A 13,535-nucleotide genomic window follows, 5' to 3' on the forward strand; every position below is an offset into this window, starting at 1 on the left:
GTCGCTGCGCCGCCTGTCCGCGTGGGCGTTGGCTCCGGTGCGCGCGGCGGCGGGGGGAGGGGGGGGGGCAGGAGGAGGGTGGGAGGAGAGGGTGGGAGGGGCGGTAGGAGGGGCGGTAGTCCGCGGGCCAGCGCTGCTCCCGGTGCCGCCGCCTCGCCGTCACGCCCCCCTCCTCCTCGGCGCAGGTGCGCGAGGAGCCGGTGCATTCGGTGCGCCTCTCGCGCGCCTCGCAGCTGCCCGCCTTTTGGGACGGGTGAGACACTCGCCAGACATTGCCGAGACCCGTGCCCGCCTCTGTGGGTCGAGAGTCGCCTCCGAGACCACTTGTGAGGAGGCCTCTACGAGGCACCCTCGAGAGAGATCGTGTCTCTCCTCCCACAAGCTCGCGCGCGCGCGGGCAGGTGCGAGCAGTTCCCGTGCGGCTGCCTCCTCTCCCTCTCCAACGAGTCGGCGCCGCCCCTCCTCTACCGCGCCCTCGCCGCCCGCCTCGGAGGCGCCTCCTCCGCAGCCTCGGCCGCCAGAGGGCCCCTTGCCTTGTCCGCTCAAGCGGCCGCCCCTCGCCACGGCCCCCAAGCTCACCGCCTCCACCACTCGCGCCCTCCGCCCCTCACAGGCTCGCCGGCCCGCTTCCGGCTCGGCCACGCGACGCGGCTCTCCTCGCACCGCGACCCGGTCGCACGCGCCGCCGGAGCGACCCGCGTGCCCGCCCTCGCCGCTCGCCGCTCCGCCTCCTCGCCGGTGGCGCAGAGCCCCGCCGCCCCGCCTCTCCGCCTCTGGCTCGGCGGCGCCCGCCGACACGTCCCGCTGTCACGTCGGACATGCCTCCGCAGGTGAGGCTCTTTGAGGGGCGCGCGGAGGTGGCCGCCGCGCTGGAGTTTGCCGAGGAGCAGTGCGTCGCCGAGCCGCGCGCCGGCGGAGGAGGCGGCGGCGCCGTCGCGAGGTGGAGGTTCGGCCAGCGGGCGAGGGCGAGGTGGGTGGGGTTCCGCAAGTGGCTGAGCGAGACGTTCTAGTGATCGCGCACCTTTTTCTTTTTGACGCAGCTCTTTCATGTTTCAAGAAACAGCCGCGCCGGGGCAAATATAAGTGGAGAGAGGAGAGTACTTGGGCACATTCTCGAGTGAGCGCTGCGTTTTTCTTTTGCCCCTCAACCTCGGACAGCAATTCTGGAGAGGTGTCGGCGCGCCTGCTCTCCTCCCCGCCCGCTCCGCCCGCCGCCGCTGCCTCGGCCCTGTGGTTGCCGCTCCCGAGCGGCCCTCCCGTTCCCGCGTGCAGGCGTGCATCTCTTCCATGCTCTCCCTGCTCGCTTGCTCCTCCACCGCGCTGACGCTCCCGCAAGGCACGGCCGCTCCCTCACCCCTCCCTTCGCCGCTTGCTCATGCGGACCGGCTCCCTCGCCCGCCCCGTCGCCGCGTGCTCCACCTCGCCCTTCTTCTCGGTCAGGCGACGCCGTCACGACGAGGCGCGCCGCCGTCGCCGGCGCCTTCACCACCGCCTTTGCTGCCGCCTCGCCGGCGCTGGCCGCCAATCCGATCTGGAAGCCCTACCCGAGGAAGCAGGGCCTCGCGAGCGACGTGCCAAAATCCGTGCAGAAGGGCTGCAAGGTGGACAAGCCGTGCTCGAAGGGCGCCGCTTTCCCGCTGTCCGACACGGACGCCGGCGCCCGCTACGCGTACCACATCAAGGCCAAGTGAGCCGCCCGACGCGCCCTTGGCGCGGGCCCCGCTGCGTCCACCGCCGCTGCCAAGCACGGCACGCGGTTCTGGGATCACGGGCTCGCGCTCTGGGCGCACAAACGGGTTGAGTCTGCTTTCCCTTTTGCGCACTGCCCGCAGAGCCGCACTTTTCCCCTGCACTTTTGGGTGTGTATGATGGGTCGCCGGTGCGTCATGCTGTGTGGGGAGCGTAGCCGCGACAAATATGTGCTCATGAGAGAAATCTCGACAATAACGACAACCCCGCACACCCCACAGTCACACACGCGGTCGCGGAGAGTCGAGAGAGAGCCAACGCACAGGAGAACAGCCGCGCCAAGAGGTCGGCGCGGCGCGCGTATGCGGGGGCCGCCGGGGCTGAGCTAGGCTAGATGAGTCTGGCTCCAGACTCGGGTGTGAGCTGTGATCCCCGGGTGCACACCTGACGCGTCTCGCACTGCCACACGGCACCTGCCTCGGCAGCACGCCACGCCCCTTGCCCCTTAGGCTCTTCGCTCTCTCGCAGACTCTCCTCACGCAATGCCATAGTACCTCAGCCAGCCCAGGATGGTGCCGCGCTGCAGCTCCCGCTCCTTCTCGGCTCTGCGCTCGAGGATGTGGCGCTCCTGGCAGCATGGGGAATATCACATGACGGGGGGGGGGCAGAGGCAGGAGCTCGACTCGCCGCTATGAGCCCGGCCCCTCCCCTCAGCAAGTGCTTGAAGGTGGTGTGAAGACAGGGAGGCGAGGGTGCGCACAGTCTCAGTGGTGTGTCTCAGTGCGCTGCCTGCCCTGCGACCACGACGAGGCGTGTAGAGAGCACGGGGGGCCGAACAGTCGCATCTACGAGACGCACCAGCAACGCCCGCCACTCCGACACCTCATTGCCCGACGCTGCGCCGCCCGCCGCTGCGCCGCCCACGGCGCCGCCCCCACTCTTGCGCATCTGCTGCGACACGCGCGTCGCCTCGCGCAGCGCCGTCGCCGTCGCCTCCCTCGCCTGCACCGTCGGCGCGCGGCTCGGATGGCGGTGGAATGCCGTCTCTCGGGCACTCCTTTCGACTACCAGATGGGCAGCCATCCGCATCTCGGAAGCCCTCACCCCCCGCTCGTACGCGTGCGCCGCGGCGCGCCGCGCGCGCTGCTCCAGGTAGAATCGGCCGAGCCGCTCGCGCAGCGGCGCGGCGACGCTGGCGCTGGCTCGGAACCAGTGCTCGCGCAGCACGACCCACGACCCGTCCGCGCCGACGGCGACGTCGAGCACTTCGCCAGCCGCGATGCTCGGCTCGCCTGGCGCGCTGCAGACCTTGTCGCCTCGGCGCGCAAGCTCGGCGGCGACCTCGCCTCCGAGGCCGGCCCACTGCGACCCCTGCGAGTCGGCAATGAAGTAGGCGCCTGGAGGAGGAAGACCGGGACGCTTCAGGGAAGCTTCCGGCGCGCGGCGTCCGCGAGCCTATGAAGATGGCGCCGCCGGGCAGCAGCCGCACGACGCCGATGGTGCCCTTTGCGTCGTGCAGCTTCCGGATCCGCTTCTGCAAGCCGGCGGCGACGTGCTCGGCGCCGCAGAAGCCGTTGTGGCCTTGCAGGATGAGCCAGCGCCCCTCGTCCCCAAACGCCACGTGCAGCCTGCTCTCGGGCAACGCTGTCCACTTGCGCAGCTGCCTCGACGCCGCAAACGCCGAGTCCCACCACGAAAAGGTGGAGGTGCCGCCGGCATCAACGCCGTGCACGAACCACTCGCCCGCCGCGCCGAAGCTGACCTCGTTGACGTGGTGGTTCTTGGTGCGCATCTTCTCGAGCTTGGCTGCGAGGGCGGCGGGGACGCCGCCCTCGCTCCACGAGCGAGTCTGCCAGTGCGCCGCGCCGTCCGTCTCCTCCAGGAGCAGCAGGAAGTCCGCGCCCGTCCGCCCGAGGAGCAGCTTGACCATCGGGCCCGCACTAGACCCTTGACGGCCGAGCGACGGCGGCGCTGGCGGGCGGTCCTGCTGAGTGCGAGGCTTGGGGCTTGCGAGGAACGGATCGCCATGAGCTCCGTTGTTGGGAGCCTTGTCGTCAGTCCAGAGGTCGAAGACCATGGTCGGAGAACGCGTGGCGGTTAACGACGTACGGGTTAACCCGTGAGCTGTTTACGACGAGGTGGTGCTGCTGCTGCGGTCCGTGGCGGCGCCGCGGTTCGTTCCGGAGCGCATTTTTCTTCCGGACTGCCGGAGCCGAGTTCAAAGTTTTCTTTCTTCTTCAACGCCGAAGCTCAAACGCTGGCAGGCCGCTCAGCTAGCTAGGGCTCGGCCGACCGTCGAATCTGGCGACTCACGACGGCGGGCGGGCCACCGCCCCCACCCTTCACTCTACAGCCCCGGCGCCCACGCCTCGACCTTCTTGGGCAGCAGCTGGTTCGACAGGTCCTCTCCGTGGCCTAGGCAGCCGTGTTCGCCCTGGCCCCAGGCGAAGACAGCGCCGTCAGCGGTGATGGCGATGCTGTGGTCGATTCCCGCGGACACAGCGACGACGCGCCGCCCTTCCAGCGTCTCGACCTTCTTCGGCAGTAGCTGGTTCTGCTCGTCGCCGTGGCCCAGCTTGCCAAAGGTTCCCTGGCCCCAGCTCCAGACGGCGCCGTCGGTGGTGATGGCGAGGCTGTACGCGGTTCCAGCCGACACAGCGACCATGCGCTGGTCAGCCAACGCCTCCACCTTCTTCGGCAGCAGCTGGTCCTGCCGGTCGCCGTGGCCCAGCTGGCCATCCTCTCCTTCGCCCCAGCTCCAGACGCTGCCGTCGGCGGTGAGTGCGAGGCTGTTGCCGCCTGCAGCGCTGTGGCCGCCTCCAGCTGACACAGCGACGACGCGGTGGCCGGCAAAGGCCTCGACCTTCTTGGGCAGCAGCTGGATCTGCTGGTCGCCGTGGCCCAGCTGGCCCCACTCACCAAAGCCCCAGCTCCAGACAGCGCCATCGGCGGTGATTGCGAGGCTGTGGGCTGCTCCAGCCGACACAGCGACGACGCGGTGGCCAGGAAAGGCCTCGATCTTCTTGGGCAGCAGCTGGTTCTGCTCGTTGCCGTGGCCCAGCGGGCCACAGTCACCAAAGCCCCAGCTCCAGACAGAGCCGTTGGCGGTGATGGCGAGACAGTGGTACGTTCCAGCCGACACAGCGACGACGCGCTGGCCAGCAAAGGCCTCGACCTTCTTTGGTTGCCACTGGTGCTGCCAGTCGCCGTGGCCCAACCGGCCAAAGCCTCCATCGCCCCAGCTCCAGACGGCGCCGTCGGCGGCGAGGGCCAGGCTGTGTTTGCGTCCCGCCGACACGCTCACGGCGCGCTCGCCGCCCAGGGAGGGGAGGAGGGTCGGCGTGTTGAGCTGCGTCACGCCCTCGCCGTGGCCGAGGAGGCATGGCTGCCCGCTCGCAGCCAAGCCGCACGACGAGAGCCGCCCCTCGCCGTCGATGAAGACGCTGTGAGACTGGCCTGCCGCCGCCCTCGCCGGCGGGTTGGCCTCGCGCAGCAGCGCAGCGAAGCACAGCCACCGCACGGCGCAGTCCTCGCCCGCTGGCTGCGCCGGCAGCTCGAAGCCGCGCTCTTGCGCCCACAAGCGGATGGCCTCTACCGCGAGCGAGGCGTAAAAGAGCAGCGAGACGGCCGCGACGCGAGCGATGTCGGCGGGGTCGCAGCGAGAGAGGGCGCGCACGAGGAGCTCCGTCGGGAGGTCGAGGAGGCGGGCGGGCGGCGGCGTGTCTGGCGGGGGCGCGGCGGAGGCGGCGCCGGCGAGGCGGCGCGAGCGGCGCGGTGGGGTGGACATCGCGAGAAAAGAATTTCCAGCGTCCACAAAAGATTTTTCACTGCTTTTTCGTTGTCAGATATAGATATATTATCACGATGCATCCGAAGGGGACCCCAGCGCCGGCATCATCCGTAGAGGCACGAGTGTTCGAAGAGAGAGTGGACCTGAGCAACGATATGACCTGGAGGCAAATGATCGGAGTGGGAGTCAGAAATGTGGTCCTTGCGCGAGGGGAGCTCGATAGACTCGAGGGGCCAGGATACGCCGCGAGGAGGACGGAGTTGCGCCGAAAGGCGAAAGAAAAGCCGCGAGAACAAGGGACCGGCAGGCGGCGGCGTCGCAGGACGAGGCAGAAGAGAACGACGCGACAGAGGAGGAAATGACAAGGGAGAGAACGACGAGAGTGGGACGACCGCGAGGTGGCATGAAGGTTGCAGCGAGAAGCGGCGAGAGACTGCGAAGAGAGATAGGAAGAGGCAGACTCCCTAGGGTGGGCGACGGCTAGCGCATCACACCCCTCTCCTTAAAATCCCTGTGTGGTGGCGGCGTGCCGTCCTCCCATCCCTCCCTTGGGTTGCGTGTTTTCTTTCTTTCTTTTTACTGCTTTTTCGCTCACATACCTCATACGCCCGGCCCCTCGCCCTCACCGCGGACCGCGCACACCCTCCCGACACACAAAAGAGTTTTGCGAGAGAAAGGCGGCAGAAACACAAGAAATTGCAACAGTGCAGTGAGGAGTTCAGGCCTGGGCCCGAGCCCCTAGTGCCAAACAAATCTAACACTCACACGTCATTTGGGGCCTGGAGCCCTGTTCACGCGCGCGCGAGACGTGCAGACAGGGTTGCCAGGTGAGAGCGAATGGCGCGGTTCACGCCTCGCACAACAGAGAGAGAGATGCGCTCTGCATGGTGGGACATAAAAGAGAGCGAGTACTTGGGCGAGTAGGCCGTGCGGTCGACGCTGCCGCGCGCGACTTTGCGCGCGAGGCGGCGCAGCTTGAGAACGGCGGTGGGCGAGAAGCCGCCGCCGAACGTCTCGTGGAGCAGCAGGTTGAAGTTGTTGCGCTTGACAAAGATCGCGTCGTGGTAGAAACCGCGATGCGCCTTGACGTAGCCGTGGCCGGTCTTGTGGGAGAAGGGTTGGCCGGGCTGCCCGCGCGCCTTGCAGCCCATGTTTAGGCGGCGGGCCTTCTCTTCGGTGTTACCAAAGGCGTAGGAGTGGCCAACGGAGGCGGGCGTGCCGCCACTCGAGGCGTTGCCAACGCCCGGCGAGGAGGTCTTGAGGAGGGGCGTCCAGAGCTTGACTTCATTCACGTCATCGCACCCTCCTGGGCCAGCGTGGGGTTCCGCGAGGTCGACCTTGTACCCCTCGTTGTACTGCCGGGTGAGCTCTGGTTTCTCCTTGTCGCCGTGCACGACCGGCGCGTTGGCCGGGGCGCGCATCGCGTCCGCCCAGGCGGCGAGGACGCCGTCGTGGGGCCGCCGGTGGTGGGCCTTGTTGTAAAGGTAGTCGCCGAAGAAATCGACTGGCATGCCCCGCTCGAGCGCGACCCGAAGGGTGGGAAGCGCCGCGGAGAGCCAAAGGCCGAGCTTTCGCTGGAGCTCGTCCTGGAGGGTGTCGGAGGAGAGGGCGGTGGCGTACGTCTCTCTCTCTCTAGTGCCTAGAGCGACAAGACAGTTGTTGTTGTTTTTACAGTTGTTTGGTATTGCTAAAAATACACACACACAAGACATCGCAGAGGGCGGTGAAGCGCGGTGGGGGGCCGAAGACGAAGAGAACGAGGCTGAGAGAAACTCCGCGATTTTTTTGTCCGCGAAAGGACACCCCGAAAAAAATCGAACGGCTCGGAGGACCCCACCGTCGCCCCCTGCGCCTTCCGTCACGTCTTCTTCTTCACAACGTGCCTCCCCGTCTTTGTTAGCTATTGTTGGCAAAACAAGACACAGAGCTCACACAGAATCACTTTGTAGTGGTGTTTGAGCCTCTATGAGAGTTAGGTTAGGTAGGAAGGTGAGAACAGGAGGAGTCTCTCAGTCTCTCAACGGCGCAAAGATAAAAAAAAATGGTCAGCACTCCCGCCACTTCGGCTTATCTGTGTTTTCTTTCTTTCTTTCTTTCATAGTACTAGCACGCGCCAGTTCGCACCTGTGTCGAGTGCTGTGAGAGAGAGTTGTCTTGTTTAAATTCTTTCTTTCGGCGCGAAAGCACGGGCTCAGCATCCCGCGAAAACTTCACCGCGAAGAATCGTGCGAAAGCATCGCGTCGATGGAGCTGCAGCACCCTTCCGACCTCAGCGCGTACGAGCTCGAGCGGCTCGACAACATCAAGCGCAACGCGGCCGTGCTTGCCTCGCTTGGCCTGGCCGACGGGAGTGGGCTCGGGAGCTCTCCAAGCGCTCGGCCGATCAAGCGGCGCAAGCCAGCTCAGGTGAGGCCTCTGGCGGCGCCCGAGCGGCGCAGCTCGCGGCTCGTCGACGGCGCCAAGGCCCCAGACTTTTACATCGCAAACGAGACGGCGAGCGGCAGAGTCACGGTTGGCGGGGACGCGAGGGCGCTCCAGCAGGCCACGCAAACCGCCACCGCCGCCGCTGGCGCAGATTCGATGGACCCGCTCACCCTGTTTGGGCTCGGCGCGATGCCCGAGGGGGAGGACGACCTGCTGGAGAGCGAGCGCGCCGCCTTCGCGAGCCTGCGCGACGCAAAGCGGGCCAAGGCGAGCGAGCTCGGCATCGAGGGCTACAAGATCGCACAGCACCGCTCGCTGGCCGAGGTGGTGCGGCGGTGCCCGACGGAGGTCGAGGCACTCCGCGCTTGCTGGGGCTTTGGCGGCTCGGGCGTCCGCGTCGACAAGTACGGCGCGATGTTTCTGGAGGCGCTGATGCCACACGTCCCGCGGCTCCGGCGGGCCCACGCGGCTGCAAAGGCGGAGTACGAGGCGGCGGAGGAGGCGAAGGGGTCGGAAGAGGGGGAGGCGGGCGGCGACGGGGCGGAGGGCGGCGGCGGGGAGGCGGGGGAGGGGAGGGGAGGGGCCGACTCGGTGGCGGCGGCGGCGAGGCCGTTTGGGCAGATGCCCTCGAGCGCGAGCGAGCTGCTTCCGGGCGAGGCTGCCGTGTACGAGGCTTTAATTGGATTTCTTTAATCAATTTAATCTTTAATTAATTTAGGCGAGGCTGCCGTGTACGAGGCGCTCATCGCCGCGACGCACGCCAGGGCGGAGGAGCTCGGCGAAGGCTACGTCTGGAGCATCGCACCGGCGCGGTCCGTGTGCGAGATGGTGCGGCGCGCGCCAGCGAGCATGGAGGAGCTGCGGTCCGTGTGGGGGTTTGGCGGAAAGGGGTTGCGCGCACAGCGGCATGGCGCGCCGCTCCTCGTGGGACGGCTTGCCCGGCGTGACACGGTTGGCTGAGCGTGAGGGGCAGCGGTAGGCGACTTCCTCCTAACGGCGCTGGCGCCGCACCTGCCATCGCTCCGGGCGCTGCACTCTGCGGCGGGCGTGGCGGCGGGCGAGGCGGCGGGCGAGGCGGCGGGCGAGGCGGCGGCGCATTTGTCGGTCGCCGTCTCCGGCCCGGAGGTCTCGCGCCCTGAGAGGGAGGGCAGCTCCGTGGGGCAGCGCCGCGTGCGCGCGACACCGGAGGCGGCCTCCGGGCAGCGGGAGAGCAAGTGGCGGCGCGGCAACAAGCACGCGGCGAGCGCTTGGGACGCGGCGTTGTCGGCGATGCAGTCGGTCGACCCGGACGACGGCGAGGTGGCGGCGGTGGCGGCGGCGGCGGAGGAGGAGGAGGAGGGAGGCGCCCGCAAGGTGAGGGGGCGGGGCACACCGGGCTCAAAGCCCAGAGCGGTTGACTGCGATTCGCGGCGGACGACGCGCGCGGCGAGCAAGAAGTGCAAGTCGAGGGTGTGACGACGCTCTCGGCGGCGGCGGAAGACCGGAGAGCTGCACGGTTACGGGGTACGTTCTTTTTGCGAGGCGGTATCGGGTGGATTGGGGTATAGTGTTCGTTGACGGCGCGCGGCGAGGTCTATGCTTGAGCGTGGGAGCCCGGCGCGGCCGGTGGAAACGCTGAGAAGTATGTTGGCTTTTAGTACATGGGTCACTAATACGGAAAAAAACTCGGACCCACGAAGACAAGGAGCGCGCGCCAATGGCCGCCTCCGTGACACTCCCACCTCCTGTGGGCCGGCGCGGGAGTTTTACTGCCGAGTTTCTCCCGGCCGGCCGCCTCCTGACACGCCCACTGACCGAGCCCATCGAAAAAAATTCGGCGCGCCGCACTGCTCTGACCCCTGCTCGCCCCTGCTCGCCCCTGCTCGCCACTGTCGCCTCGGTTGCCGAGGCTGCCGCGCACCCGCGCGCTACGCGACTACGAACTGCACCAGCTGGGCTCGAACCAACGACCAAAACGTCCCCGACCCGAACGCTGCACCAACTAGGCCACACCGCAGGCTCGATATGCAATACGCACAAAACTGGCCGCTCATAAAGCACTACTCATTTGCCGAGGCACGCGGCGCCCCTCCACAGCCAGCCTACCCTCCTATCGCGCCACTCGAAGCCCCGCGGCCGCCTCTCGCCTACCGCGCTGCCCTCGCCTGCCACCGCACCGCCCGCGCTCCAGCCTAACCAGCTCTGCATCTCGCAACACACACTTGACAGGGACAGACCAGGCGCAGGAAAAGGGAGCGGGGCCCGAATCCAAGGGACCACCCCGTCGGGCGGAGGAGCTGTGAACTCAGGTCCAGCAGGAAGGCTGCTGGCTCCTGACTCATCCCCCAAATCCCCCACACCTTGGCGGCCTGAAACCTTACCATTCCGACACCTCACACACACCCCTCCCCTAGGGCTAAGCAGTGCGCGAGCCCACCCGACTTCAGGCGAGACGTTGACCACTCCTTTGGAACAGTTCTGTCAGTGGCTGCACTAGACGCCCACAGAGGCGCGCGGCGCGGGCAGATGACTAGGGGAGAAAAAGCGGAGAACCTAGCTCGCTGGGAGACGTGCGCAACCTAAAGACGGGAATAGGGGAGAAGTGTCAGTGTGAGGGGAGGGCGTAGGCTGGCGTTTTTGCCTTTGAAAACTGAACAGTTTTTTTTGGGTCACTAATACGTAATGGAGGTCCCCACATACGGTGGTTACCACCTTGACCTTCGTACACAAATCTCAAATGGAAATACTGTCGCGCTTGTGAGGTGTTGAGCTTGAGGTGGCCGCGGCCGCGCGGGATGCAAGCTTCGCCATGCACGCGCCATGGGAAACGACGTGCATCACTCCCGGGTGCACAAACGCTGCGCACGGCCGCACCGAACGCCCAAAGGACTCGGGCCCGCCCGCTTGTATGTTCCCACTGGCTTTCACCTCTCGCATCATTCCATGGCGGAAATTGCTCCCGACGGCGCTGGCTGCGATGCGGCCGCGGTCGCTGGCAACACGCCCGCGGCGGGCTCGGGCGCAGCAGCCTCGTCGGTCGAGGACGGCAGCGAGCCAGGGGCGAGTGGCGCGGCGGGACTGCCGTCGACGCCTGCGGCGTGCCTGGGCTGGGTGGCTGGAGCGGGCGCCGCAAATGCAGGCGCAGCCCCCGCATCGCTCGAGCTCTGCCCCGGCTCGGAAGGGCGCGCCTCGCCCGGTTCGGTCCGCTGGCGCTTCGACGCCTCCGCCTGCAGGGTGGGGCCGGCCTGTCTGGCGTGAGCGGGGTGCGGGCCAGCCCGGGCGCTTTGCCGGGCGCCGCTCGCGCCTGCGCGTCCTCGGCCGCGCACCGCTGCAGGTGGCTCTTGAGCGAGTCGGTGAAGCCTCTGAAGCCCAGCGTGTTGAGCACCGCAAGCAGATCCGCCTCAGTCACCGCGTCGCGGCCCTCGCGCGCCACGCGCTGCCGGGCCTCGCTGACGAGCAGGCTGAGGAACTCGCCGGTACAGACCTGGACCGCCTCGACGGCGTCCTCCGACAGGGCCGCCCGCGGCTCAGTGCTGATGGTGTGCGCCATGACGTGGCGCACGCCGCGGATGGGAAGAGACATCGATGGCTCGGCGTTCTTCGAGACTCTTGTATTTTTTTGCGTTGGAGAGACTCTTTTCCGCATCTCTTGGCTGATTCTGACCTCACTCATCAGAGGGTCCCGGCTGAGCGCTGGGGGAGAGTGAGAGGATGAGAGTGTGCGCTGTAGAGATCCAAAAAAAGATAGGCTGCAGCGCTGGATGGAGAGCGCTGGATGGAGCGCGCTGTAGAGCTCTACATCCGGCGCGGGACAGACTGCGTGCGTTGTAGAGCGATGTAGACGGAAGACGCGAATTCACAGTGAATTGACAGTGAATTCACTAAGTAAATCGCGCTCTACATGCGCTCTACAGCGGTCAGCGCTCGCGAGTTTTGGCATCCCTAGAGCTAGACCCCTACTGGGCAGCCTCGAGGGCGAGCGACACGGCAGCCGCTTCTCCCGCGCGCTACTCGCTCGTGGCGGCGCCATGCCTGACCCTTCCCAAGCTGCTACGAACGAACGAGTCCGGAGCCTGACTTGAGCACTTGAGCACTGGATAGGGCCGATTCCGCGTGGTACGGGACCCCTCGATCGTCTCGCCCTCCCTCACTGACGCTGAGCGCGGCGGGGCCGCACCGGCCGGGCGAGGCTGACTGACCAGGCAGCCTCCCCCGCGTCTGCGCCAGCGCCAGGCTGGTTCGGGAGAAAAACTACTACAACTGTATGTGGAGTCTGTGGCACCTCCGGCACACCCTCCCTGGCAGCGGAGAGCCCCGAACCCTGGGATTCGGCGTTAGGGTGCTGGCGCGACATGATTTCAGCCTTTCCGCGATTTCGGCCCGCCGCTGACGCGCGCAGTCGCATGCAGCTGCTGGGCACGGACGGCGCCGGCCTTCCCATTGTACTAATTCGCAACTATGACGGAAAACGGGGCGACGCCCTCGCTTCCGACGTCGAGAAGGCGCTCGGGATCCACATGGTGCACCAGGACCCGCAGCGGAACATCAGCGGGTGCGGCGGTGCGGCGCAGACCGATGCGCCGTCCGACAAGTACCAGATCATCAAGGGCATCATCAACTACGAGTTCGTGCACGGCGAAGAGTATGTGGACAGCTGCAAGGCGCTCGATATGGCGGGTCGCGATTTTGTCGCGAACGCGCTCTCCCTCATCGAGCCCCACCTGTGCGAAGCGTCGACTCTCGCCGCACTGCCCGCCCTCGACGCGCTGCCGACGACCGCCAGGCCGCTCGGCAAGGACTCGGTCGACAAGGACTCGAAGCCAAGCCGTGTCGAGACGCAGGTCCTCTCGTACCCGGCCGGTACGGCTGAGGTAGGCTACCACCCGCACGTCGACAAGACGGGCACGCGCTGGGTCGCCCTCGCCAGCCTCGGCACCGCGCCGTGCGACTTCTTCTGGGACATCGCACGCCCGGACAAGCAGCGCAGGAGCTGCGCCGCCGGCTCTTCAGGGTTCAACGCCGGCTCCTGCGAGCGGTGGGACCCGGACGCGGCGTCGCGGCATGGCAGCAAGGGGCGGCCGACCAAGCTCAAGGGCGGCAAGGCCGCCGATCGCGTGCCGTGCCGCAGCTGCCGAACGGTGACGATGGCGCCCGGCGACGTGCTCGTCTTTTGCGGCGAGCCCTTCTCCTCCCGCGTCGTGCATGGCGTGGACTCGGTCGGCGCGTCCGACCCGCTGCGCGAGGCCGCGGTGAACGCCGCCGGGCTGGGATGGCTCCGCGGCCGGCGCATCTCTTTGCTGGCGCGCGGCGCGAACCACCGCGAGCGCATCGTCGAGTACGACCAGATGCACGAGCACTGCACCGCAGAATACCTCCAGAGGGTCCTGCCCGGCGAGGTTCTCGCGTCCGAGCTGACGCGTGCGCGGCAACGCGCGCTGGGCGGCGGCGGCAGCGGCCGCGGCGGGTGGCGGCCACCCGTGGTCACCCTTGGCGTCCCTCTTGAAAACCTCAACTGCTTTTTCTAATTATTATCACAATTATTTGCCTGGGAAGCATAATGCCTTAATCTATTTCCTTAACTAGATGTTATATCCTTGCCCAGATTGATGCTCTGGATTTGCACCGTCATGTTAACATGGCCTATCTTGGTTTT

The 13,535-nt window shown here is 67.0% G+C and overlaps 6 protein-coding genes across 6 annotated transcripts in view; 4 read left to right on the forward strand and 2 right to left on the reverse strand.

The window, feature by feature from the left end:
- Nucleotides 1-1,154: 1,154 nt before the first annotated feature.
- Nucleotides 1,155-1,942, forward strand: EMIHUDRAFT_440517 (hypothetical protein; the record flags this gene model as incomplete). Its single annotated transcript, XM_005789025.1, is given in 4 exon segments — nt 1,155-1,171; nt 1,273-1,336; nt 1,441-1,831; nt 1,847-1,942. Coding segments are annotated over 3 exon segments (442 nt in total), but the record flags the coding sequence as incomplete, so codon positions are not given.
- A 282-nt stretch (nt 1,943-2,224) lies between these two features.
- EMIHUDRAFT_226175 (hypothetical protein) lies at nt 2,225-3,766 on the reverse strand (the record flags this gene model as incomplete). Its single annotated transcript, XM_005789026.1, has 4 exons — nt 2,225-2,317; nt 2,450-2,483; nt 2,900-3,060; nt 3,179-3,766. The coding sequence occupies 4 exons, from the start codon at nt 3,764-3,766 to the stop codon at nt 2,225-2,227; spliced, it is 876 nt and encodes a 291-aa protein (XP_005789083.1).
- A 3,957-nt stretch (nt 3,767-7,723) lies between these two features.
- On the forward strand, nt 7,724-9,358 carry EMIHUDRAFT_110126 (hypothetical protein; the record flags this gene model as incomplete). The annotated part of the gene is made up of 3 exons (XM_005789027.1): nt 7,724-8,494; nt 8,642-8,731; nt 8,966-9,358. 3 exons carry the CDS (start codon nt 7,724-7,726, stop codon nt 9,356-9,358), a joined length of 1,254 nt encoding a protein of 417 aa, XP_005789084.1.
- A 1,467-nt stretch (nt 9,359-10,825) lies between these two features.
- EMIHUDRAFT_313390 (hypothetical protein) lies at nt 10,826-11,140 on the forward strand (the record flags this gene model as incomplete). Its single annotated transcript, XM_005789028.1, has 1 exon — nt 10,826-11,140. One exon carries the CDS (start codon nt 10,826-10,828, stop codon nt 11,138-11,140), a length of 315 nt encoding a protein of 104 aa, XP_005789085.1.
- Nucleotides 11,141-11,207: 67 nt separating this feature from the next.
- On the reverse strand, nt 11,208-11,465 carry EMIHUDRAFT_70663 (hypothetical protein; the record flags this gene model as incomplete). The annotated part of the gene is made up of 1 exon (XM_005789029.1): nt 11,208-11,465. A coding segment is annotated over one exon (258 nt), but the record flags the coding sequence as incomplete, so codon positions are not given.
- A 756-nt stretch (nt 11,466-12,221) lies between these two features.
- The window catches only part of EMIHUDRAFT_467146 (hypothetical protein), a 2,122-nt gene continuing 808 nt past the window's right edge, over nt 12,222-13,535 (forward strand). Inside the window, exon 1 of the mRNA XM_005789030.1 lies at nt 12,222-13,278. Coding sequence (XP_005789087.1) covers nt 12,235-13,278 — 1,044 coding nt within the window. The 5' untranslated portion in view covers nt 12,222-12,234. The remainder of the gene's footprint in view (nt 13,279-13,535) is intronic.

This window comes from Emiliania huxleyi (assembly GCF_000372725.1).
Source record: "Emiliania huxleyi CCMP1516 chromosome Unknown EMIHUscaffold_130, whole genome shotgun sequence".
Classification (NCBI taxonomy): Eukaryota; Haptophyta; order Isochrysidales; family Noelaerhabdaceae; genus Emiliania; species Emiliania huxleyi.